Source organism: Onychostruthus taczanowskii, unplaced genomic scaffold, assembly GCF_017590055.1.
Source record: "Onychostruthus taczanowskii isolate IOZ18803 unplaced genomic scaffold, ASM1759005v1 scaffold89, whole genome shotgun sequence".
In the NCBI taxonomy this organism is placed as follows: Eukaryota; Metazoa; Chordata; class Aves; order Passeriformes; family Passeridae; genus Onychostruthus; species Onychostruthus taczanowskii.
The window spans coordinates 464,459-491,137 of record NW_024506882.1 but is presented as its reverse complement, the minus strand read 5'-3'; the positions used below and the strand labels follow the sequence as shown (position 1 = coordinate 491,137).

The 26,679-nt window shown below is 54.8% G+C and overlaps 1 protein-coding gene across 1 annotated transcript in view; it reads right to left on the bottom strand.

Moving 5' to 3' along the window:
- The window catches only part of MNT (MAX network transcriptional repressor), a 34,871-nt gene that overhangs the window by 7,683 nt on the left and 509 nt on the right, over positions 1–26,679 (bottom strand). The window contains exons 2-5 of the mRNA XM_041425344.1: positions 16,794–17,346; positions 14,680–14,721; positions 13,929–14,040; positions 174–366 (exon numbers count right to left, since the gene is read on the bottom strand). Of these exons, the coding sequence (XP_041281278.1) occupies positions 174–366; positions 13,929–14,040; positions 14,680–14,721; positions 16,794–17,346 (900 nt within the window). The remainder of the gene's footprint in view (positions 1–173; positions 367–13,928; positions 14,041–14,679; positions 14,722–16,793; positions 17,347–26,679) is intronic.

Sequence of the window (26,679 nt, the reverse complement as noted above, 5' to 3'; positions counted from 1 at the left end):
CTGATGCACGAGCTTCAGTTTACTTCACATGAGCAGCAGTGTGTTGTTAACAACATTGATCATTACAAAACCTCCAAAACCTTTCACTTTATTCTGAATGCTGCTAAATGAAGATCCCCACCACTCCAATGACCTTCCAAGACCATTACGAAAAAAAGAACAACCATGGGTACCTGATGCTGTCGAGGTAGATGCCTGGTCATCCTCTGGCTGAACTGTCTGTCGAATAATCCTGTCAATCTCCAAAACATCCATCCACTGGCTCAGCTCGTTCTTCAGCTCTGCCAGCCGCTGCTGGGTAGCGATCTTCTCCCTCGCCAGCCGCTCCATCTCGTGCTCGTATTCCTTCTCCTTCCTCTTTAAAGTCTGAAGCCGGAGAGAAGAAAAAGAAATATAATGAGAACAAAGACAAGAATAACCTACACTAATCTGGTCACTCCCGTGTCCACAGCTCATGATTTTATACTGCCAGTTTTGCTGGTGTAAAATGTGTTCAGTTATATCTACAACTGCCAAATTCAGGCAGAAGGGGAAGGACAAGAGCTGGCACACAAAGTATTGCTCTAGTTGCAGGCCTTCTGCTTTCTGAGGGAAAACTGGTAACCCCCAAAATGGAAATGCTTAGAAGGAAGGAAAAAGCCGAAGTACTGGTGAGCTTCTGAGCAACACAGGCCACAGCAAGAGCTCCTGACCTAGAGGAGATGGTGGATGGTAGAACCAACAAGCCCTGCACCACGGGGAAATCCTGGGGTCAAACAGGAAGGAAGGGTGTTTGCTGTCCTCTCCTGCTAATGCCCATCCATTGGGAAGGTCAGGGAGCTGCTGCAGCAGCCAGCACAGTACAGAGAATGTCCCACACTGCCCAGCACTACTGCAGGGAAACACAAACCACATCCCCCAGGGGGATCAACTATTCCAAGGCCTGTTCTGTGAGTTTTTAAGCCAGTGTAGCACTGCACAGTCAGAGACCTGGTCTCCCAGCCCAGGGCCACACTTACTATATGCATAAGAGACAAAATTAAGTGAAATCTCTAAAAGCACATATAGACTCTCCATTTTCTGAAGTTAAGTTTCACCACTGGGAATTTGAATCCCACACACAGTTCTGAAAATACCAGCCACACAGAGCCCACACGGATGCTCCTGCTCCCTCACTGCTGGCAAGCACTGAGCTCAAAAGCAAGCCCCACACCTGGCAGAGGACCAGGCCCATGGTCTTCTCTAACACATCTCTTTATTTCTCTCTCAGGTTCTCCAGAATGAGTACAATCAGAGCCTGACCTCACGCCTTTCAGCAGTTCTGCTGGTGCTGCAGCTCACAGCTTTGCAGCTCACAGCCTGCTCAGCCAGCCTTTAATGCAGCCTAAGGCAACACAGATTGGGGCAGCTCCTGCTGCTACCTTTGTCCCAGTAATAACAACAAAGGAAGTATTTTTAAAAGAGCCAAACAATGTGTGTTAGCAGGGCACAACCACTGCAGGTGTGCCAATGGAGACAGTTCCTCTCCCTCCAGATCAGCTAAAAGCTCCTCAAAACAGAGGATTTTCATGCAAAGGGGGCAGCTCTTTCTCTCCTGTTGCTTTTCAAGCCAAACCAGGCAGCAGGCAGACCAACGACCCCACAGCTCTGTCCTGGGCAAGGCCAGCAGCCCACTGCAGGGAGGTAGCCATGGGGACAGCCAGGAAGGAAGGATGGGGACTCCTGGAATCCTGGCTCTGCACCAGCCCTGACCTGCAGCCCAGAGATCCCCACGTGGCTGAGGCCCAAATCCACAGGCCAGTTTTAAAGTCTGTTTCCTATCAAGTGCAGCCAAAGCATTTTGCCTGACCCAGAAAAGTCACATGCTGTGTGTGCTCTGATTGCCCTGCACAGGGTGTGGGTGACACAGGGAGGGACAGAGGGGCAGGTGAGGAGGAAGGTGCATGCTCCCAGATCAGGTTTGAACACACAAGAAGATTTGCAGGTGACTTGTCTGAATGCCTGCCCCTCACTATGTCATCAGGAAAGAGGCAAGTAGAAGGAAGGCTGAGGCTAAACCTGCTGTGAAACATGAGCCCAGTCCCTCTCTGCAGCATCTCCCCAAGCTGCTCTGAGGCAGGGCAGAGGACAGACCAGGAGCAGCTCCCAGGAGGAGCAGCACTGCAGCAGGCACAGCACACGCATATCCAAGCAGCTTTGGCTTCACTCCCTGCTGCGAGAGGAGACTCCCAGCACTGGGGGAAAGCACCACCACAAAGTATGAGCAGGGCAGCTGCTAATTAGTTACAAACTTTTAATTACTGGGAAGGCAGGCAAACCCTTAGCAAGCACCAGGAGGAGTCTCCCAGCCAAGAGAGCCAGGGAGTTCACTGTGTCACTCTGCAGGCACTCCACAGGCTCTGGGACATGGCACTGCTCCAAGGCCAGCCCTTGGGCTCTGCCTCCCTCGGTGCCAGCAGTCCCAGCCCTTGACTGGGTGCCAGCTCCCGGCAGCCCCTTGCAGGGTCTGCATCTCCTCCAGGGCTGGGGCAGGGCTCTGCAAGGGGAGCTGCTGGGGAGGCTGCAGCAGCAGATGGGCTGGAGGCACTGCTCATCTTTCCAAACCTATTCTGGGATGCAATTCACCAGAGCTCACTTGGTAAGGCAGATCTGCAGGCTGAGCTGCTCTGGCCTAATAATGAACTGGGTGGGATTAACTGGAGCCCTCTTTGCCCTCCTCTGAGCTCCCTGCCCCACTCTCTGCAGGTACACGTGGCTGCAGAGCGCCCCCAGGCTCTGGGGGGACTGGCAGTGTCCCTGGGGGCAAGAGCACTGCTCAGGGACAGGGACAGGGAGCCCGTGCCCTCGTGGCTCTCCCGGTGTGGACAGCGCTGGCACCCCGGGCACAGGCAGCTCCTGGCACCGCCTCCTGGCAGATTATTTTCTGCAAATCATCCTGCCCACATCAGGTGCCAGGATTTCCCGTCAGTCAACAGAAAGTCCAGAGTGACAGCCAACCCTGAGTCACTGGACTGTGGTCACTGACCTGCCCTGGCACATCGAAAGATCAGACACCCACTGACACCCAGGATGTTTTTCTGAAACAGGAGTTTCTGTCAGCACTATCACCATGGATCCCATGAATACAAAACCAGATGCTTTAAAATAACATATAACCACACAAGACACCTTTCCCCATACCCAAGTTTTTGCAATTTTCCAACAGAATGGGCATGTAATGGTAGCACTGAAAAGGGCAGAGGGGACCCTAAAACTACAAACACCACAGCAACTGAGAATTGAATTCTGATAAAAGAAATTAATACAAATGCCCAATCACCTTTCCTTCGAAATGTGAAATTTCAGTAAGGCAGAGGCCTGGGGCAGCTGCAGGGCAGGAGCTGCCACCTGAGCCACCTGCACTGGGAAGGACATGGCAAGGGTTCACATCTGCTGCTGGCACCGGGGGTGACAGTCAAGGAGCTTGCCAAGAGCCTGAAGGACACACACTTCACCTGGCTCATGAAATACTGACCCTGTTTCTCCACAGCAGAAGAATCACTGAGGTTACCTGTGTTGTTTTCCCCCTTGCTGAGGGAGAGGCCAGGCATGCCCCCCGGGCTCTGCTCTGCTGGCAGAGGGCAGCCCAAAGCTGGGGGGGCCTCTCACTGAGGCACCCATCCCACACTGCTCCTTGCACCACCAGGCTCCAGCACAGACCTTCCTTCTTACGTCTGCATCTCCATCACTGTAGCATTTTTTTTCTTGTTAAGCAATTGGGAACCCTGGTTGCCCAGGCAACTGTTACACTGCAGTGTGAGGAACCTACAGAAGCTACGACTTTAGAACTCTCTTATTTTTCGCACTTAAAAAAAATTCCACATGAGCATCACTTAAAAGAGCAGGCCCTGGCCGTGCAAAGGGGGAAGCTGAGCTACCCCAGGAAGAAAAAATGGATTTCCTCATAGTCCTGTGAATCCATCTATGGCTTTTGATGCTTGGGAAGCTTTGCAAATCAACTGGTGGCTCTGGTGAAAGCAGGTATGTCCCACTCTGAACACTGTCAGCTCTGCTGAGCTGAAGCTGAGGGAGCCTCTGCAGCAGAGCAAGGGCCTGACCCTCCCTGGCAGCACCACTGCATGGGCACAGCAGGGCTGCTCCTTGGGCAGCTGGCAGCGGGGACAAGGACACAGGGGCAGTGCTGAGTCCCTTCCTCTTTTATTTAAACACCAGCAACCAAATTAGAATCCACACGTGGGTTTGCTTTTGCTCCCCTAGGGTATGTGATTCTCCTCCTGTAGCTGTCAGCTCCTTGGCAGCCTTTATCCACCTGGATTACCGAAGCGAGACCACACGACTGCAGTGACAGCAAAGGCCTGACAATTCCAGCAGTAACTCTTCCCCCTTTGTGCCCACTGTCCTGGCTGGTTTGGAGCCACTGTCTGGTCCTTGTGTGCACCTCCCTGTCATCATCTGGTAAACAAACCATACACCACCTCCTGCTCTCCTTGTATAGCAACAGTCATTTGTCACTGCGAAGAATTTTCCATTTTATAGCTGTCTGTAATTAAATTGCTCACTCTCCTGTCAAGACTGGAAATAATGCCCCCAACGCCCTCCTGCACCTGCCTCAGGAATGCTGCTGGCCCTGCGGCTGCCATCAGAGAGGTTTAAAAGGCCTTATTACACAGCTCCCCTCACAAACATTTTATTAGCCGTTTAAAAACACACTTTCAATTATGAGTTTTCCAAAGCGTATTTCAGCTCTTTTCTTCTCTAACATTTGCTGATTAAAAATACCTCATCAATAAGCAGCCAGGAGAGCGATTTGCCATTTTGAGCCAGGTAATCTTGAACACTCTGCTCTGGGGACCACAGCTGGTGCCAGAGAGTGGGACATGCTGAGCCAGGGGGTCCTTGGCTGCCACTGACCTGCAGGAGCTCCAGCACAGACCAGACCAGCTGCTCAGGCTCTCCACTGCTGCACAGTTTTGATTCCTACAAGTAATGGAAAAAACCCTGCATCCTGAGGATCTTATTCTTGCTGGGACTGCCATGGTGCAGGAGATTCACAGCAGGAGCAAGAATCCACCAGCCTGTCTACAAAAACGTTCCAACCAGGACCAGAGGGATGCTGGGGAACAAGCTGTCCCCACAGAGTCCTAAATGGAACCCAAACAGCCCCAGCTACCAAAACTCCACTGGCCAAGGCGCTCACCTGTAGGATTTGGGGATTTTCCATCACTCCTATCAACTCTGGCCATTCCTACTTTGAACACTGCTAAACTGCCTACGTTCCTCAGCTGCCACAAGCAGTCTGCTCACCCAGCACTCGCCCCAAGCCCACCCGAGCTGCTGCCGTGGAGCAGAGCCTGCGGGCTGGGAAGCGAGGAGCCAGCTCCCCCAGCTCCAGGCCAGTGTCCCCAGCCTCTGCCTGCACCCTCCAAGGTGACAGCACCTGCCGGAGCCCTGCAGAGCCCCAGCCCCGCCGATGCCGGCCAGCCCCTCTGTCTGCAAGAAGCAGCCGTGTGTGAACCCCGGCTGGTTGCCACGGGAACCAAAGCCACGGTTTCCATGGCAACCGCTGCATTCTGCCGGCTCTGGAGATGAGATCCCGCAGCGATGCCGGATGTGCAAAGCACAGGTGGGGCAGCCACGTCAGCTGCGTGCCAGCCGGGCACTGCCAGCACCCCCAGCCGTGCCACGGGAGCCCTGCTCAGCACGGGGACACCTGCTTTCCTAACACAAGCTCAAATCACAACGGGCTCGACCCAAAGCCCTGACAGGTTCACAGAGCGAGCTCAGTGCCGGGAGAGCGGGGTGAGGGTCCCACCAGGACCGGTCCCCAGGGGACTGGAGAGAGGACAGCCTGTGTGCAAATGGGGGAGCCACAGGACAAGGACTTCAGCCTCCCAAAACCTCAAACTTCACACCAGGACCTAAAGCAAAGCCTGCAAGGTGAACCAGAGTGTCCCTGCTCGCCGTGAGCGTGACCCCCTGCCCGACAGCCAGGCAGGGTGGGTGTGTGCCAGCAGCCTCGTGACACAGCCTCGCAGTGACCAAACCCGGGCAGGGACAGCAGCCAAGGAGCTGTGCCCTGGGAGGTGAGCTCACCCTCACGAGCACAGGGACCCGAGCAAGGAGCCTGTCCTCACTGCAGGCTGCACCCACCTCCAGCAGGTCCCAGCGGGGTGGGCACCACCCGGCCCCAAGGGCAGGGATGGATTTCTGCTTCCCACAACAGGAAACACGCCTGGAGCAGCCATGGAAAATGAGAACAGGCATTGGTATCTACATTTGTCATTTCACATTGATAACTGCGCTTCAGCTCCTGATAAAAGCAGACATCAGGCCTTAATCTGTGATCAAAACTAGGGCTGGAACGTGGCTGCTTGCAGCGACCTGCCAGAGGCAGCTCCTGAAGCACCACGCTCTGGACAAAGTACAAACGGTCACTGGGGCAGAGGGGAGGAATGATCCAATCAGGAAGACAAAAAATAAATTCAGAAGAAAATAAACACAGAACAAGCCACCAAAAAAGTCCCAAAAAACCAAACAAAAAGGCAGCAACCAACTGGAACCCACAGTACAACAAAGCAAGGAAAAGCAGAGCCATCCCCAGGCCAGTCACTGGTCCCATGCTGGCTGTCACCAGGTAAGCAGATCTGGTTTAATTCCTTGATATGACTCCCAAGGACACAAGAAATTCAATTTTAATATAACTGAAGTATGACTTGCAATCACTTGGTGTTCAGCTTGGTCATGTCTTTTGCTTTTCCTATTTTTATTTTCTAACCAGTCTCTGTTGTTCAGGAAACAAATGAGATGTTTCTAATGATTCCAGAAGCCCCAAAGACCCTGAAATACCATGGTGTGCTTGTTACTTAGAAAATGATCCCCAACAAAATAACTTGGGAAATTAAAACTTGGTAATTTTTAATTTCAAATTTAATTCTGCAGTACTTAAATTTAAAAAAAAAATTGAAATGAAAAAAAATTGCAGGAAATATGCTTTTGAGATTAAGCGCCATCATTTTCTGCAAACAGAAATGAAGCATGCTGCACTCAAGAAGGGATCATTATTCACAACACGACTGCTGGATGCAGGACCCAAAGCTCTTCCCAAGCCTTTGTGACGATGCATGGACAGCAGCTCCAGAGGGCAACGGGCAGGTTTACACCTTGGAGCCACAGCCAGAGCTGTCTGCCAGGGATGAGGAGGTTTCTGAGCAGACACTTCATCCCTGCATGCACTTGCTGCAGTGCTTCTGTGTTTTCCTTGCTCCAGAAACGAGCAGCTGCTGCAGGAGCCAAGGCAGAGCTGTGGGTGGCTCCTGGCTGCAGCCCTCCCTCTGCTCCTGCAGGCTCGGGCACGTGCACGCGGCACAGGTAAGCTGCACACCTGAAGGGCCCTGGCCAGGGAGCAGCGAGGGGAGGGCTTCTCCCGGGAGGGGACAGAGGACACCTCGCAGAGCACAGCTCTGCAGGGCTGGCAGTCCCGAGCCCAGGGCTGTGACAGAGGCTCCCCCACAGCGGGCCCGGTGACTCAGAGCGCTGCCATCCTCCGCACCACCTCTCCTTCCTGTCTGCCCATCCCTGGAAGGAGGGCACTGCCAGCCCGGCCCGCGCAGCGGATCTGGGTCACCCGAGGATCGCTCTCCACCCATCTCCCCCGCTGCCAGGACACAAACCCGGCTGCCGAGCACAAAGCACGCCAGCACCTGTGTGAGGCCGTGAGCAGAGCTGTGCAGGAGGGCCTGGGGCTGCACTGCTGCCCTGCACTGCTGCTGACCCTGCACTGCTGCACTGCACTGCTGCTGACCCTGCACTGCTGCCCTGCACTGCTGCTGACCCTGCACTGCTCACACTGCACTGCTGCTGACCCTGCACTGCTGCTGACCCTGCACTGCTGCACTGCACTGCTGCTGACCCTGCACTGCTGCTGACCCGGCACTGCTGCAGCTCCTCTGCTGTGTTTGGGGCTTTTGCTGTGTTCCAAAGGCAGGAGACTCCTGCAATGTCGCCCATAAAACAGAGCCCATGCAAGCAAGCTGTAATTATCACTCCTCTCGTTAGGCCCACGCGCTGTCTCCCTCCCATGCCAGCTCTCACAGCAGGTGGCAACCAGAACAAGCAACAGCCCCCAAACACAGCAGCCACCACAGCAGCATTCCCAAACCCTGTGCTGCAATCCACTTACAGCCTGGTGTGGTTTTTACAACCCTGAGTGCTCCTTCAAACCACTGCTTAAATGACAGCAGTGCAACAGGTGTGGATTCTCTGACAACTGCAAACACACTGACAGATTTACAATTCCATTCACCCTTTCCAAATTCTCATGTACAAGTAATGAGTGAGATACTTAAAAAAAAATCACCATCCCTCTTGGCAATGGTTAAGAAACAGCCTGCAATTACTCAACAAGATCCAAACGCTGGACATTTTTAATCACTATTACAGGACATGTTTTGTGGCCAGTCCTGCAGATAAAAATGCCCTGATGGTTCCCTGGATGAGCCTCCCTGCAGACAGGTCCTGCAGCAGCTGGAGTAACAGCGGGGAATTAAACACTGGGATTTTTTAAGGTCTTACTTCTCATCACTTTCTGAAATCTGCAGATGACACCACGTTGCATGACGAGAGCCTATGGATGCTGGAGGCCTTCATTACTGACACTGAGATTCAGGCTAATTAGCAAGATAGAATCAGTGGATCAGGTCAGGTAAACAACGTGAAGCAGCACAGCCTGGCACCTGAACGCTGCTCACGTGAGGGAGGCACGGCAGCTCCTGATGGACCCCACCCTTACCAGACAGGTTTTACAGAAGATGGGTATATTCACCTCACAGCTGGCACAGAATAAAAAATAACAGTTACAGCCATCCTCGTCAAGGTGGGGAACTTAACAGGATTCAGCAGCACAGCTAGGTTTATGCATTTTGATCAATAAACCAACAACAGTGCCTGAATGTAAATGAGTGCTGGTCTTTAACCACAACTACTGTCAGACCTGTGGTTTGTGTCTGCAGTCCAGCACCTCCCTGCACCAGGGTCTGGCTCTGCTGCAGGGCCCTCTGCACCCATCAACACCCAAACCAAGGCTGCTATGGCACCCAAAAATCCACTGGTCTTGTTCTGGTCCTCTACACAGACAGGGATGAATGACTGTGCTCAGGCTCCAGTGAAGTGACCAATAAATAAACAAACTAGAAGACAAAGAGATGCTGTGAGTCTGAAAAGGAAAATTTAACCAATGTAAAACCAGTATCTATCTGGTCTGTTCACATGTCCACAAGATCAGCTTAAAAAGGGCTTCACAAAGGATTTTTATGTGCACTACTTAGTATCCTTGGATGGTACTCTGGATTCAGTCTACCCCAAAGGGAGTCCAATCTGTTGATTACTGTTGGCACGAATAGGAAACATTCTTAGGTGCACAACTGTTACTTCAGGCAGTTTGGGAATCCAAGGGAGATGAGGTGAGGATAAGCAACTTAAACTTCATAAATGACTGGCAGCACTGGTGAGCACAGGTAAGGCATAAGGAAATTTCACCCTTCTTGCCCTTTCCCAAGGTAATAATGACAAACTGGCCATACTACAAATCCTTAGTTCACTACAGCTACATTTTGTCTCTAACTCTACAAGCTGGGCTACCAGAGGACTTCTGGGAATTAGTAAGCAAAGTCCATTTCACAAACAGAGCCAAAACTGCTCTGCAGGACCAGACCTGTGTCAGCACAGCAGCCCCAGTGCCTCTGCCAGACCCGAGCAGCATGTGCAGGGGCTGGGATCACAGCAGTGCCCTGCTTCCACACCTTCCAAACACTTCTGCTCTTTGCATTTTGCATGCCCTGGGAAGCTCAGCTGCACCTCAGACTTTGAAAGCACCTTGTTATTTACTCAGCATTTCAACTGTACTGGGGAAGCTGGCCAACAAGCAGGACCTGCAGCACGACCAAAGACTGATGGGTTGGGCTGGGCTGTGTGCCAGCTGTCCCAGTGTCACCTGGTGAGCAAATCACCTGGATGTCATCTGACACTAAACGTACAACAGAAAATAACCCCCGAAACCAGAGGGTGTTCAGGTGCCACAGGGACAGGCACAGTTTGAGAACGCAGAGTAGAAGTTGTTTAAGGGCTTCAGCTGGCTTCCACAGAAGATGATTCCATTTCCCAGGGAGAAGGAATCCTTCTGAGAGCAGCAAAGCCAGCCCAGCTGCACGGGCTGCGAGCCACATCTGACACGTGCCAGGCTGGTGTGGTCCCCTGCCCTGGCACTGGCAGTGTCACAGGGCTCTGGGGAGGACAGGCCTGTCCTCTGCTGGGGACATGCCCAGGACATGCCCTGGCAACTTTGAAAGCACCTTGTTATTTACTCAGCATTTCAACTGTACTGGGGAAGCTGGCCAACAAGCAGGACCTGCAGCACGACCAAAGACTGATGGGTTGGGCTGGGCTGTGTGCCAGCTGTCCCAGTGTCACCTGGTGAGCAAATCACCTGGATGTCATCTGACACTAAACGTACAACAGAAAATAACCCCCGAAACCAGAGGGTGTTCAGGTGCCACAGCGACAGGCACAGTTTGAGAACGCAGAGTAGAAGTTGTTTAAGGGCTTCAGCTGGCTTCCACAGAAGATGATTCCATTTCCCAGGGAGAAGGAATCCTTCTGAGAGCAGCAAAGCCAGCCCAGCTGCACGGGCTGCGAGCCACATCTGACACGTGCCAGGCTGGTGTGGTCCCCTGCCCTGGCACTGGCACGGGCAGTGTCACAGGGCTCTGGGGAGGCCAGGCCTGTCCTCTGCTGGGGACAAGCCCAGGAGCACGCCAGGCACAGGGCTCTGCTCTCCCAAAGCAAACAGCGTTTCGTTCTCACTGTGGCGCTTCCCACATCTCACAAACTTCCCGGAGGTCTCCAGCATTTCCACTGGGGCTGTGCAGGCAGCAAAGGAAGCACAAGAGCCGAGGTGGCCCGTGTAAAACCGAGCTGGCTGCAGCTGTGTGCCGGGGTCTGGAGCCCACAGCGCTGCCGGACCCACCGGGACACCCTCCCCAGCTGAGAGCCGCAGCACAGCCACGCTGCCTCAGGCTGAATCACCAGCTAAAGGGATTATTAACTTCCAGCTGCGTTGGGCCCCATTTCCTTTGTGCAACAGCGTGCTTAATTGCAAATTCTAATTTACTGTTGCAGAGCACAAGCCCAGGTCCAAGGATAAATTAAAATGACAGCTCTATGGGAAGTTCAGAATTTAACTTTCTAACTTATCTGATTTGATGCAGATACAAATATTTAAATCCAGCCAAGGAAACAAACAGCCTGTTTCTAAGAAGTTCCAGCTGGGAAGGGGGGAAGGAAGGATTTTGTAGGAAGAGAGGCTACAACAATCAGTGTACTGTCAGTGCCTGCAGGAGCAGAACAGCCGTGCCGAGCTTTGGCTGGTGCTGTGCTCCTCCCCTGCGAGGCTCATTTGGGTTTGAATTTCTTGAGCTTTTTTTCCCCTTTAGTGAAAAACTACTTTGCTATCCTGAGAGTAAGAGCTTTTACTTTTAAATCTCTTTTGTACAACTGCCCTGTTCTCTTTTCAAGGGAAACACTGAGCCTGTGAGTGAAACACACGGAGCCTGGCACACGATTGGTGGCCATCCTCACATGATAGATGTTAGTTCTGTTGAAACAGATCAAACCTAAATTCAAACTACAGTAAAAAAAAAAATTAAAATCTGAATGCTGAAATTTCAAATCAGATTTCTAGTAATCTGGATTTTTTAGCACAACTGAATCCTGAGACAATCACAGACCCAGGGCTTTGGTGCTGCCAAGGAACACAGTGCTCGGGATACTCCCTGAGCAGCTGCCAGAGAGGATGAGGAGGAGAAGGTGATGTGGTGAGGAGCTCACACAACGTCACTGCCCGCAGGCGGAGAGCCAGCCCTGCGCCGGGTCAGTGCCAGCTCCCTGCCAGCCCAGTGCCAGCCCAGTGCCAGCTCCCTGCCAGCCCAGTGCCAGCCCAGTGCCGGCCCTGCCGTGCCAGCCCAGTGCCAGCCCAGTGCCAGCTCCCAGCCAGCCCAGTGCCAGCTCCCTGCCAGCCCAGTGCCAGCCCAGTGCCGGCCCTGCCGTGCCAGCGCTCGCCATGTGCTCCCCACACACGGGGAGGCGGACGCTGGCACGGCCCCAGGGCACCGTGACCTTCCCTGCCACGCCAGGCGGGCACCCGGCGGCAGGAGCAGCCACGGACAGACAGACTGCACACTGACAGACAGACTGCACAGTGACTGACGGACAGACAGACTGCACACCTGACAGACGGACAGACAGACTGGCGCTCGCCATGTGCTCCCCACACACGGGGAGGCGGACGCTGGCACGGCCCCAGGGCACCATGACCTTCCCTGCCACGCCAGGCGGGCACCCGGCGGCAGCAGCAGCAGCCACGGACAGACAGACAGCCACGGACAGACTGCACACTGACTGACGGACAGACAGACTGCACACCTGACAGACGGACAGACAGACTGCACACTGACTGACAGACAGACTGCACACTGTCTGACGGACATACAGACAGCCACAGACAGACAGACTGCACACTGACAGACTGCACACTGACTGATGGACACACAGACAGCCCACTAACCAATGGACAGCCACAGACAAACTGCACAGTGACTGACTGCACACCAACAGACAGACTGCACACTGACGGACGGACAGACAGACTGCACACCAACAGACAGATGGACGGACGGACAGACAGCCACGGACAGACTGCACACTGACTGATGGACACATAGACAGCCCACTGACCGATGGACAGCCACGGACAGACTGCACACTGACTGACGGACAGACAGACTGCACACTGAGGGACAGACTGCACACTGACAGACAGACAGTCCCAGCCCAGCCCCGCACAGCCCAGCCCGGCCAGCAGAGAGGCTCGCCCTGCACACTTCACCACCAGGCTGCCAAAATCCAAAGAGAGGCTCAGATCTTCTCTGGAGCCCGTCAGGCCCCAGTACAACCACAGCCCAAAAACCTCTGTTCAACACAGAGAGTGGCTGGGTACAGCCAGGGTTTGCCCCAGCCAAAGTTCTCTGAGGGAAGCTCTTGGTGAAAACTAAGAGGAGGGCTGAACTGATCTAATTCTGAGGCATTACTGACTCTCCAAAGCAAAGCTGAAGTGAATAATCAATTCTCAACACCAGAGGGAAATGGTGTTTGAGAGCGACTGAAGAAAAATGGAAACAAAGTGAGAAAAGATTACGTTTTACTGTGGAAAAGACCATTGTGATCAATCCTCAGCACCTTTTATTCCAGTCAAAATGTACAAGGTGTACTGGCTCTCTATTTGCACTATAAATGCAGCAACTCTTCCAGTTTCCAGCTGAATTTTACTTGCATTACACGCCACTGATTTCACATTCACAGGGGACATCTACAACAATTTCTTTTGTGCTACTATTAACCACTTTCACAAACATTAAACAAGCAAACACTAATACTTATTTCCCTCCAGCTACAAACACAACTGATTTTTACCCGTGCTTTCTCCCAGATTCACTCCTGGTGGTGCCCCATCCACCTACAGCTTCATGCTACAACCTCAGATTCTAGGCTTTCCTTGCCTCCAAGCAAGACCTGTACTCACATCACTGTCTCACACCACTCCATCATCACTCCATCTCACCAAAATTTTGAGACATACCAAATCTTTACAGAAATCTGTCTTTTGGTTAAGCCAACAGAAAACCTCCCCAAACCATACATATTAAAATTCACCTGACCCCAAAAGGAAACAACAGAAGTTCAGTCAGCCTGGACCTCCAAGATGACCTGAATTATCTGCTCCTGCCAGCACCACTTCTGGCAGGGATGATCTGTGGCTTGGGACTCGCAGAAGGGGAGTTTCCCTGCAGCCCAAAGGCAGCTCAGGCCCTGCCCAGCCCCAGCCCCAGAGCTGCACGTACCTGGATGTATCGCAAGGCACTCCTGAGGACGCTGAGGTTTGAGGTCTTCTTGTCATCCACGTTGGGGATGTTGCGCTTTAATGTCTCAAAGCACTCTTTCAAATGTGCACGTCTAAAGAAAACACAGGTGGGTCGTCAGCTGCCAGGGGACACACCAGGAACCAATTCCACCAGAGGGGAGAGCCTAACTGGGGCCTTAATCCAGCAAAGCACCTGCACCTGTGCATAGCAGCTCACCCCAGCAGGGCCTGTGCCTGGGCTCTGTCCCAGCTTTGTTAGGAACACCGTGCAGCCTCCAATGAAATAGCTCACTGTGCTGGTGCTTTCACTGCCACCATACTTACAGTTTAGCTAGTCAGGCTTGTAAGAGTCTTGGGTCAGAAACTGATGTTTATTCTGTATTCACATTATACACTGACCCTTCATTTGGGGTATTTTACTCTTTTTAAATCAGGGTCACACTGTTATGCACTGTTACTGCTTTGCAGGATCAGGGCGGTTGGGATGCAATGATGCAGTTAAACAGATCATATTGGGAAGCAAGAAATGCAGAACTGAGCTATAAGAAAGCCAAGCAATACTGCAAGATTCAGTAAAAGTCACTAAGAATTTTATTCAGGTTATCTGTTTAAAAAACAAGCAAGCAAACAAACAAAAACCCGCCAAAGCCAAACAAATATTGACAGACAATAGGCCAAAAAAAGGAGGGGAATTACAATTAAAAAACCCAAACCCCTGGCTTTCTACGCACCTGTTCTTCTCCAATTTATTATGTACTTCCCTGGTCCCAACCCTGTAACCCAAACAGAACAAAGATCAGCTCAGTGTCAGGTTGAAAACTCCTGCCTTGTACCTGTGCTTGCAACAGTGTCTGTATGGCAAGATGCAAAAGCAGCAGAAGTGTTCATAAATCACTGGTTTAACACCAAGTACATAAATATTTCTGCCTATACTGTTTCAAGATAAACTCCATACTCTACATCAGAGCACAGAAGATACAAACAGGTGTGATGTCTGTGTATATGCAGGCACGGCTACTACCAACAACACGGAAAGACACAAAGTATGAATTTTAAGTATTTGTAGAGACCCAGAGAGCCCAGATTCAGACCTGGCTCTGATCTATGCCTACACTCCAGTGGGAGAAGGTTTGAGCAGCTCCAAATTCAGCGTAAGGGTTTGGGCAGACACTTCCAACTGCTTTGGGTTTTCACTGTGCGTGAAACAACACAGCTGAGGATAAACATGGAATGAAGCAATACAGGAATTCTCCAGTCACTGCTCAAGGAAAAACCAGCGTGAGTTTCTGGTTTTGGGGTTTGAGTCCACCCACTCTCTGAATCAGAGGAGTATTTTTAGGAAAAGCCAAACAAATACATGTTATCTCAGTTCTTCAGCTCAGTTTTTCAGTGATAAGGTACATTAGCAGATGTGGAGATTTCAAGTATCTTTCATACACTGTGCAAAATAATTATTTGCCTTTGACTGAAAATACAGGACATTGAGGTAATACTATTCAATAAACTGTCACAAATATTTGACAGCATTTTCCCATGAAACATTTACAGGCTGAAAAAGACATGTTTTTGTGCTTATGGAGCAATTCTGGGGGGAGGCAGTGGCGATGCTGTGCTCCACACTGGCAGCACAGCCCCCAGCTCCCAGGGCAAAGCTCAGTCTGGCAGCACAGCAGCAGCTTGTGGGTGCACTTGCAGCCACCCCACTGCCCCCAGCCCGGTGTGCAGCCTGCCCTGCAGAAACCTCCTCCACAGCTCCCTGAGCCCACACAACGACAGTGATGGGCTCTCTTCTTTAGTGCCCAGACTGACAGACCCTTCCAGCAGCAGACAGGCTCTGAAGATCTCAATCTGCTTAGAGGAATTACACTGGCGTTTTACTGAAGCCTTTATCTTCACAAACTCCTGTCTGCATTACTTTCACCGTTTCTGTGCATTTTGGGATCTGTACGTCCCAATGAACCCTTTTTCTGCCCACTGCACATCTCCACCAGTCCCCACGGCATTCCCACGCCATCTCCAACACCCCTGCCAAGAGACATGCCCTGCTGCAGGCAGCCAGGAGAACAGTCAGAGGCACAGCCAGCAGGGAACACTGAACAGATCCAGGTCACTTACACTGCAGGAAAATTGAGGGGCCAAAGGAAACAGGTAAAACTGCTGCAAAGAAGGGAATGGTTTGTTCTCCCAGTCCACAAGCAGTAATACCAGACTCCCTACTGGGATACTGTGGTCTGGAAACAACCACCTACAGAGATGGCAGGGTCTCCACCAGCCAAAGCTCTTAAGAACAAGCCAGAAAAACACTAACCTGGAGCAACATCAGAGCCACAAGTCCTGTCAGAGGGCGAGGGCAGACTAAATAGCCTTCAGCCCCTTCCAGCTGCAAGATTCTGAGCAAGCAAGAGGCCCTTAGCACTTGCAGCACTGAGAAACTGGTGATCTCTGTCCTCAGAATAACATCTCCCAGAGCCCATTCCAGTTTCAAGAGAGCTCCCACAAGCAGCAGCGCACTTTGATTTCCCTGACCAGTACAAGCAGTGATCTTTTGCCAAACATAACGCGAGACACCACTTGAGATCAGACGTGCAGGGCTGGGACTCGCTTCCTAACACAGTTCTGGCTTGCAAAAAAAAAATCCTTATACAAAATCTTACAGTGTGGAGTGAGGGAGGAAAATAAAAACCCGTCAAGCCAAAAAGCCCTGCTCTCAGCAATTCGAAGACATTCAACATCCACAGGTCTCGGCGTTTCTGACCCAACAACACTTCGCACAGGCAGGAGCCGCCCCGGAGAGACGCGGCTTTGCTTGTCCCTCCTGGACACGGACGCACACGCGTGCACTCACCCTCCAATTCTCTTCTTGAGCTCGATGGGTTTCATGTCGTCGGCCGGCGCCAGCTTCAGGGCGCCGAGCGGCGCGGGCGCGGCCGGGTGCTGCAGGGGCTGCAGGGGCTGCGGCACCACATGGTGCTGCGAGATGGCCAGCACCGGCGCCGCGTACGGCGGCAGCGGCTTGGGGCTGCCCGACGGCGGCGTGGCCGCCTTGCCGTCCGGCGGCTGCGGCCGCTGGATCGCCGGGGCCACCGAGGGCGCTTCCTTGGGCACGCCGGCGGCGCTCACGAGGGGCTGGTGGCGTTGCACGAGCGGCGGCGACAGCGCGGCCTGGGCTGCCTGCTGCGGGGAGCTGGTGACAACGGGGATGGGGATGACCGAGATGGGCGCTGCCAGGGGCGCGGGCGGCAGGGGCACGGGGCCCGGCGGGGAGATGGGCACCAGCAGCTCGCTCCGGGGCTCCTCTGGGGACAGGGTGCTGTTGGCCCGTGGCACGCTGGCCTTGCCCGCCTTCTTCTGCTCCTGCTCCCTCTCCAGGCACAGCTTCTCATGCTTCTCATTCTCCTCTGAAAGAGAAACATCCACAGTGAGGAACGGCGCTTCCCTGAGCAGCCTACCCCAGCAGGGGCAGGATCCCTAAGTTAAAACACCCTGGGTTTTATACTATCCTGAGTGAATCCCGGCTCAACGGACACTGCACCGATACAAACACATCAGGGCACCTCTTTACTGCTGCGGATTTTAATCAAGCTCTTAAACTTGGCTTTGATGTGTGTATGTTCCTATATGTTTTCAGAGCACCAGACAAAGTAAATGAAATCTGTGTGGCCCGACTAGCAAAATAAACCTCATCAAACGCAGCCCAGGGCTCTGGCTTTAATTGCGTGAACATGGCACAAACAAAATTTATTTATACAAGTCCTGTGGCGCCAGTGGCCCTGGCATCTAGACATTGCACAGCCTTAATCAAATATCTCCAAACCCACCATCCGTGAGGCTCAGCAGATCCAGCTCCTGACAACCTCTGAGGAGCTGCAATGAAAGGTGGTGCAGCAACTCCTTCACAGTAATATACAAACATTTGGAAAACAAAACCTTAATTTATCAAGGGAGGGATTAGAGGAAGGACGTGGACAGTCGGGTGTTCTGTCTTACACAGTCACCAAAATCAGGTAATTCAGAGGAAGCTCTAAGAAACATCCCAACAGAGCCTCTCCCAGGAGAAGCTTTGGCTCAACTGAAACGCTGGAGTCAGAGCATGTATTTAGGAAATTAGAGAGAAGAGCATGTATGCTGCCACCTGGAATTACCAGGTTATGTTCAATCCCCCAGTGATCTTCAAGACAATCTGTACTGAACACAACAAGTGGAGAAAGGGGAAAAGGGCCAGGGCACAGAGCTGCCCAGACCTGGCCATCCCCGAGCGGCCCTGCCACTACCGGGATACTTTCTAACCCATCTTTTGATTTTGAGAGGTACAGCGCAAAAGCTACAGAGAGCAAAAAAAACCAACAAAACTCTTACTCCCGACTCTGAATGCCCTTTGGTTCGTGTGACCGCACAGCAACAGCGACCCAGATCCAGTCGACACAATTTCCTGAAGTTCAGCTGCAGCAGCAGCCCAAACACAGCCCAACCTCCCTTGGAGAGCACGAGCCAGGTCAAGCAGCCAGCTGCCAAGGTAAACACTGTCCTGACCCACACCTGGAGAAACACCCCGTGCAGCAGGCTCTAGCCCTGGGGCTGCAGCCCCACTCTGTGACCCTGCAGCACTCACAGCACCACCACGTGAAGTTCTGTCATCAGGAAGGGTTTCTCATCTTCCCAGGGCTGCCCGAGACTCAAATCCAAAGTTTTCATTCAACTTCTGCAGCACAAGTAGGGTGAGTGAGCAAAAGATCTGACTGACTCCAAAATAGGAGGGAGGTTGCTTAAGCAGCAGCTGAGCCTTAAAGCTGCATTTCTCTGTATTTTCTCAAAATATTTCAGAGTATTATCAACAGTTCCTTAAAGGAAGAAGCGAAGCAGCAGAGGGTGGCAAAAAACTCAGCAGGAATCCCCGGATCCAAACACAAATCTTAGCTACCAACAATTTCAGAGTGGTTCAGTTCAATGACATTAATAACTAATACAGAAAAGCCCTTTGTCTGCAGATCTTTTGCTCCACTTTGCTGCTGGTTGGCAGCCAGAGCCAGCGCAATGGCCCTGGCACAGGGTGCATGAGGAAACCCAGCCCGAGGACCTGCTGACTCACGGTGCTCCCTGAGCACGTCCAGCCCCGGGGACACAGCGCGGCCGAGGCTGAGCACACCGCCGTGCCAGGCTCACGGCAGGGCTCGGCCCACGGCAGGGCTCGGCCCCACGGCAGGGCTCGGCCCCACGGCAGGGCTCGGCCCCACGGCAGGGCTCGGCCCCACGGCAGGGCACGGCCCCACGGCAGGGCTCGGCCCCACGGCAGGGCTCGGCCCCAGGGAAGGGCTCGGCCCCACGGCAGGGCACGGCCCCATGGGCCCCACGGCAGGGCTCGGCCTCACGGCAGGGCTCGGCCCCAGGGAAGGGCTCGGCCCCAGGGAAGGGCTCGGCCCCACGGCAGGGCACGGCCCCATGGGCCCCACGGCAGGGCTCGGCCCCATGGCAGGGCTCAGCCCCACGGCAGGGCACGGCCCCATAGCAGGGACCGGCCCCATGGCAGGTCACAGCCCCACGGCAGGGCTCAGCCCCACGGGCCCCACGGCAGGGCTCAGCCCCACGGCAGGGCTCAGCCCCACGGCAGGGCTCGGCCCCACGGGCCCCGCGGCAGGGCTCGGCCCCACGGCAGGGCTCAGCCCCACGGCAGGGCTCAGCCCACGGCAGGGCTCGGCCCCATGGCAGGGCTCAGCCCCACGGCAGGGCTCAGCCCCACGGCTGCGCCCGGGCTGGGAGCAGGGAGCATCACAGCAGCCTTTAATGGCAAGCCGTGGCAGTGCCGGGGTCTGCTGAGCACAGCAGGACCTGCCCGGGCTGCTGGAGGTGACACGGCCACAGCGGAGCAAGCACCCAGCCAGGACACCCAGACCTGCACCCACATCTGCACCCAGCCAGGACACCCAGACCTGCACCCACATCTGCACCCAGCCAGGACACCCAGACCTGTACCCAGCCAGGACACCCAGACCTGCACCCAGATCTGCACCCAGCCAGGACACCCAGACCTGCACCCACATCTGCACCCAGCCAGGACACCCAGACCTGCACCCACATCTGCACCCAGCCAGGACACCCACATCTGTACCCAGCCAGGACACCCAGACCTGCACCCAGATCTGCACCCAGCCAGGACACCCACATCTGTACCCAGCCAGGACACCCAGACCTGCACCCAGATCTGCACCCAGCCAGGACACCCACATCTGCACACAGCCAGGACACGCACATCTGCACCCACATCTGCACACAGCCAGGACACCCACATCTGCACACCCAGACCTGCACCCAGCCAGGACACCCAGATCTGCAGCGAGGGCAGCACCAGTGCAGGACCCAACCTGGAACTCCTACAACCAGCTACACCCATCGGGAAGGGAGAGAACAGGGAAGCAAGGTTAAAGCAGGCATTACTGATCACAAGTATTTATGTAAATGTCTCTAGAAGCAGGTGCAGCCCTCGGGCTGCTGACAATCTGCCAGTAAGGCCTTTGGTGTTGCTCCCTTGAGCTAAAGAGTTTATTTCAAGGATTTTTTTCTTCATACTCTTAACAAGGGGACTGAGGACAGAACAAACCATGGGAGGTAACCAGTCATGAGAACTCCCAGGGGATCTGAACCACAGCAAGAGGGGTCCTGGAATCCCACCCTGCCCACACCACTCTGCCTGCCAGCAGGTTCACATGGCCAGAGCAGGCACCTCAGGTCCCTGGCCACACCACCCAGGCAGTGACAGCAACATCAGCAGGCACGGCACAGAACAGCAAATCCTGTCCTGGTAGGACACAGAAACAGGGTCAGCACCCCTGACCAGCGGCCTGGTGCTATTTAGGGCCTCGACGGTCTGAGTACACAGCACCAGGCACTCTTTGTTACCTAATAATCTGCTGCGTTTAAATATATCTTGTCCCTTTTGCCTGCCCTGGAAATGCCACCCATCTGTCACAGCAGGGCTGCCAGCGCCAGCCAGGAGCAGCGGGCACAGCCACACGTGCCCCCGGGCCGGCAGCAGGCAGGGCACGGCCCAGCCTCCCGGAGCCACGCCGAGCAGCAGGCTCCGAGGGATGTCAGAGCCTCTGTGTGCTCCGAGGGATGTCAGAGCCTCTGTGTGCTCCGAGGGATGTCAGAGCCTCTACCTGCTCCGAGGGATGTCAGAGGCTCTGTGTGCTCCCAGGGATGTCGGAGCCCTCTGTGTGCTCTGAGGGATGTCAGAGCCCTCTGTGGGCTCCGGGGGATGTCAGAGCCCTCTGTGGGCTCCGGGGGATGTCAGAGCCCTCTGTGGGCTCCGGGGGATGTCAGAGCCCTCTGTGGGCTCCGGGGGATGTCAGAGCCCTCTGTGGGCTCCGGGGGATGTCAGAGCCCTCTGTGGGCTCCGGGGGATGTCAGAGCCCTCTGTGGGCTCCGGGGGATGTCAGAGCCCTCTGTGGGCTCCGGGGGATGTCAGAGCCCTCTGTGGGCTCCGGGGGATGTCAGAGCCCTCTGTGGGCTCCGGGGGATGTCAGAGCCCTCTGTGGGCTCCGGGGGATGTCAGAGCCCTCTGTGGGCTCCGGGGGATGTCAGAGCCCTCTGTGGGCTCCGGGGGATGTCAGAGCCCTCTGTGGGCTCCGGGGGATGTCAGAGCCCTCTGTGGGCTCCGGGGGATGTCAGAGCCCTCTGTGGGCTCCGGGGGATGTCAGAGCCCTCTGTGGGCTCCGGGGGATGTCAGAGCCCTCTGTGGGCTCCGGGGGATGTCAGAGCCCTCTGTGGGCTCCGGGGGATGTCAGAGCCCTCTGTGGGCTCCGGGGGATGTCAGAGCCCTCTGTGGGCTCCGGGGGATGTCAGAGCCCTCTGTGGGCTCCGGGGGATGTCAGAGCCCTCTGTGGGCTCCGGGGGATGTCAGAGCCCTCTGTGGGCTCCGGGGGATGTCAGAGCCCTCTGTGGGCTCCGGGGGATGTCAGAGCCCTCTGTGGGCTCCGGGGGATGTCAGAGCCCTCTGTGGGCTCCGGGGGATGTCAGAGCCCTCTGTGGGCTCCGGGGGATGTCAGAGCCCTCTGTGGGCTCCGGGGGATGTCAGAGCCCTCTGTGGGCTCCGGGGGATGTCAGAGCCCTCTGTGGGCTCCGGGGGATGTCAGAGCCCTCTGTGGGCTCCGGGGGATGTCAGAGCCCTCTGTGGGCTCCGGGGGATGTCAGAGCCCTCTGTGGGCTCCGGGGGATGTCAGAGCCCTCTGTGGGCTCCGGGGGATGTCAGAGCCCTCTGTGGGCTCCGGGGGATGTCAGAGCCCTCTGTGGGCTCCGGGGGATGTCAGAGCCCTCTGTGGGCTCCGGGGGATGTCAGAGCCCTCTGTGGGCTCCGGGGGATGTCAGAGCCCTCTGTGGGCTCCGGGGGATGTCAGAGCCCTCTGTGGGCTCCGGGGGATGTCAGAGCCCTCTGTGGGCTCCGGGGGATGTCAGAGCCCTCTGTGGGCTCCGGGGGATGTCAGAGCCCTCTGTGGGCTCCGGGGGATGTCAGAGCCCTCTGTGGGCTCCGGGGGATGTCAGAGCCCTCTGTGGGCTCCGGGGGATGTCAGAGCCCTCTGTGGGCTCCGGGGGATGTCAGAGCCCTCTGTGGGCTCCGGGGGATGTCAGAGCCCTCTGTGGGCTCCGGGGGATGTCAGAGCCCTCTGTGGGCTCCGGGGGATGTCAGAGCCCTCTGCCTGCTCAGAGGGATGTCTGCCTCTGCCTGCTCCGAGGGATGTCAGCCTCTGCCTGCTCCTGCCTGTCACTAGGGACACTGTCAGCACCAAGAGTTTATCAAGGGCATGTGCCTTTGCAGAGCCAAGCATCCCACTCTGCGTGTGCTCAGTGGAGAACGTCTCTCACTCCAGGAACAGCGAGGCACTTCTGTGGTGTTGTTTTCTGAATGGTCTGAAGTGTTTTTCTGAATCATGCAACGCTTCTGGGAACTTATCCTGCACACTTTGAACTGCTACTGCCCTGGAGAAGAGTGCCCTGGGTGTCTCTCCCTCTGGTATGCACCATGTCACCCGCAGGAGTCACTCCAGGCTGCTACCAGGAAGGTGCTGGGTACAGAAGAGTCTCCAGGTATTTACTACTCCAAAGGCTGCCCTGGGGGGGACAAGTCTTGCCAAGAGGAAGGGCAGGCTGGAGCCTGGAGGCTGGATTCTGTTTCTGCAGGTCCCTGGCTCTGCAGGGGAGAACCAGGAAGGGGGAGATAAGAACAGTCAGCAGAACTGGAGCCCAGCAAAGCTCAGCATCAGCCAAGCAAGCTCTGAGTCACAGCAAATGCTGCTGACACCAGAGCTGCAGCACACAGCCACGGGCACTTCCAGGCCCAGGAACAAGCTTGCAAGACTGAGAACCCTCTAAAATCAGGACACTTTTCTGACTCCTTCTGAATTTTGGTTGACAACAGCACAAGCCCCACTTTTCTCTCACATCTTAGTGAAAACTTCGCAGTTTGGTGCCCAGCCCTTGGCACCATTGTTTCTCCACCAGTACCACGGCAGACCAAAGACATGGCACTGCTTCCCAAAGCCCTCAGGGCTCCTTTCTGTACAGAGTACAGAGCTGATGGAGAGTCTCATTTCTACAGGAACTCCAGGACCATTAGGTCACCAGGATGCACTGTCACAGCTGCAGCATCGCACCTTGGCGGGCTGGAGGGATGCACAACTCCTGCTGTTCCTTTCCATGGCATTTGGGATAAAGTGCAGGAAAGCACTGGCTCTGACAGGCCACATGGGCACCAATGGCCCATGCTGATTGCTCCCCCATCCAAGGAGCCACAATGGGCAACCAAGCAGGTGAGCTGTCCTACACAAGAGGGGCCTGTGCTTTTCACAGGGCATCAGCGTTTTTAAGAGACAAGGAGACAAAGTAATGCACTCTGATGAAAAGCATGTATTTCTGTCAGCTGAACGGCTTCTGTGTCACAGTTCAGAGCAAGAAGTGGCACGCTGACAGGCAGGACCCAACCCACCTGCTCCCATGCACATGAGGACACTGCTGTCCCTGCTCCTGGCCCAGGGACAGAGGCACACACTGCAGGAACAGTGAACCACAACATGCCTTAAATGTACAGGTTGGAAAAGAACAGTAAACGTGAACTGACTTAATAAACAGTATCATAAACAGACTACGTATCCTTAAAACAAACCAAAAAGCCTACAAATCTGCCCTCAGAAGAAACTGGGAGACCCCACTTCATGCACTGCTGGCAAGTGCTCTGCAGGCTGCCTTGAGTGTACAGCTCGTGTGTTACACAGCCAGCAAGGGAGCACAGACAGGTGAAATGAGTTCAGTGAGTCATGGCAAAACTGGATCTGGCAGATAACAGCCAGCCTGTTAGGTAAGCATGTTTGCTCCAGGTAACATTCCTCGATCCTGTGACGAGAACAAGGCCCACTGCTGCACCAGGGGCTGCTTCCACAGGCTGCTCACTCCAGCCAGCTTTCTTCTCAAGGAAATGAATGGAAATGTGCAGATTACCCTTTAGAACCCTACCTCCATACTTGAAAAAGAAAGAAGAATCAAGGGTATCTGCCCATCAAAACAAGGAGTCACCACCATCACCTGAACTGGCTGCACCAAGCAGCTACCCCTGGAATCCCATGACAATTATCCTTGCCACCCCCAAAATTCAGACAAATTGCTGTGTCACAGAGCAAGGCTCTTCCTGAAGTCAAAGTCTAATTGTCACTATGGCACTGTTGTCCTCAGAACTGCAGTGCAGCTCTCCTGGAAGCCTCTGGAAACAGATAAACTCACACTGTGTGTTGGGAGGTGAAGGAAACCCAGGTGGGTGTGCTGCCTGTGGCAGCCAGAGAGGCCGAGGCTGAGGCCACACAGCACCCTGCTGGGACAAGCCAGCGGTGGCCAAAAAGCCCCACAAGGTTTCTGGAGATGCATCCCAACATCACACTGATGAGATCTGCTGAAAGACAACAGAGAGCACACAGAGCACAGCACTGAGCCACTGCCCAGCCACGGACACTGGGTCAGAGCAGGTTCTCCTCCTCACCGCTGGCACAAGGAAGGTGGCACCACAGCCAAAGGAAACCTTCCTGCCCACCACACACCATTAGCACTCCCAGGCAATTAGCGTGCCCAAATGGCAGGCAGGTGAGAGGGAAAAGCCCCAAACTCTGCTGTTGCGGGGTCACTGCCTGTGCTGGCACCACTCAGGAAAGGAATGGTGTGAATGAACTGTGCAGCATCGAGAGAGCAGCAAACACAAGCTGGACAGTCACAGATGAGTATCTCTGGGAAAAACCCTAAGAAAACAAGTATCAGTTACTTGCAATTATAAAGAAATTTGTTTTTCTTAGATCATGGAACATTGCTGGATTAACCTAAATTCAAAGAAATCAGCACCCTCTAATTCATGTCAAACGTCTCTGGAGCTTGCACACCACAGAGAGAGAAAGGACCCCAGGCTGTGAGTCTGTGCCCATGTGAAGAGTGTTACATGCCTGGGAGGCACATGCTTACAGCAAGAGGGTTACAGCAGCAGCAGCAGGCACTGCTGTCAGCTGCAGACCCAGCAGCCCTTAGATGACTTCAGCATGTATTTTTTAATGCTGTTCCCAAAATGGATTGATTTTCAGGCCATACTGGACCCCCGGAGTTCCACAGTGTAACTGGGCGTATAATATAGACCATAACACTTTGCAGAACACAAGACTTCAAGAGAGAGGAGAGGAGAGGAGAGGAAGAACATGAGGCAAAGAAGCCAACCCAGTCTTAGTGTTCTTACTTATTACTTCCCAGTGCTTCCCAGCTGTTCCTCTGCTTGTGCACTCCCCTGACATCTTCCTGCCACCCAAAGGTCACTGCAGGGCTCCTCCCTCCCGTGCCAGAGCCTTCCTGGTGTTCAGACTTCCCTGAAGCAGCCACGTTTGCAGTGACACTGCTGGTCCTGCCACCAGCCCAGCCCTCCCATGTCTGTGTCCCCAGCAGCACCCAGAGCCTGGGCATGCTCGTGGTGGCAGCTCCAGCCTGCAGTGAGCTCTGTGTAACACCAATCCCCACCATCCCTGTGAGCTGAGAAACCTGCAGGGTGTCTTTTCTTCGCTGTCTTACCCTGCTCAGCAGTAATTCCTGCCTCGGAAGCTGTCCAGCACGATAAGCCAGGTCCCTGCTCTGTAACCCAGAGCACAGCTTGTGGGACCCACTCACGAGATGCTCGCACAGCGGGATGGCAGGGGGAGATGTGGATGGCAGGGGGATGGCAGCGGGAGCTGTGGATGGCAGGGGGATAGCAGCGGGAGATGTGGATGGCAGTGGGAGATGTGGATGGCAGCGGGAGCTGCGGATGGCAGCGGGAGCTGTCTCCCAGCAGCCAAAGACAAACCCGAAGCCCGCAGAGGGCGAGCCCCGGGTGTTTTACTGCTGCACCCTGAGCACGGCCACCACCTGTAAGCCCGGAGCCGGTACCCCCGCAGGGCTGGCGGTGGCAAGGAGACCGTCAAGGGCTGGGAAGCAGCACCGGAGCTGTCAGCAGCCGGCGGGGAGCGCGGAGCGGGCAGCCCCTGCCATCGCCAAACGCTGGGGCGTGCTCGGGGCTCGGGAATGCTCCCGGCCCCATCACCGCATCCCCCGTCTGCTGCGTGACTCATCACCGACACAATGGGCGGCGGCACAAAGCGCCGCTCCCGCAGCTCCGCCCGAGTCTCCGCGCCGGGGCCGCCGCGGGAGCGGGGCCGGCGCCGCCGTCCCGCAGCCAAAGCCTACAAATC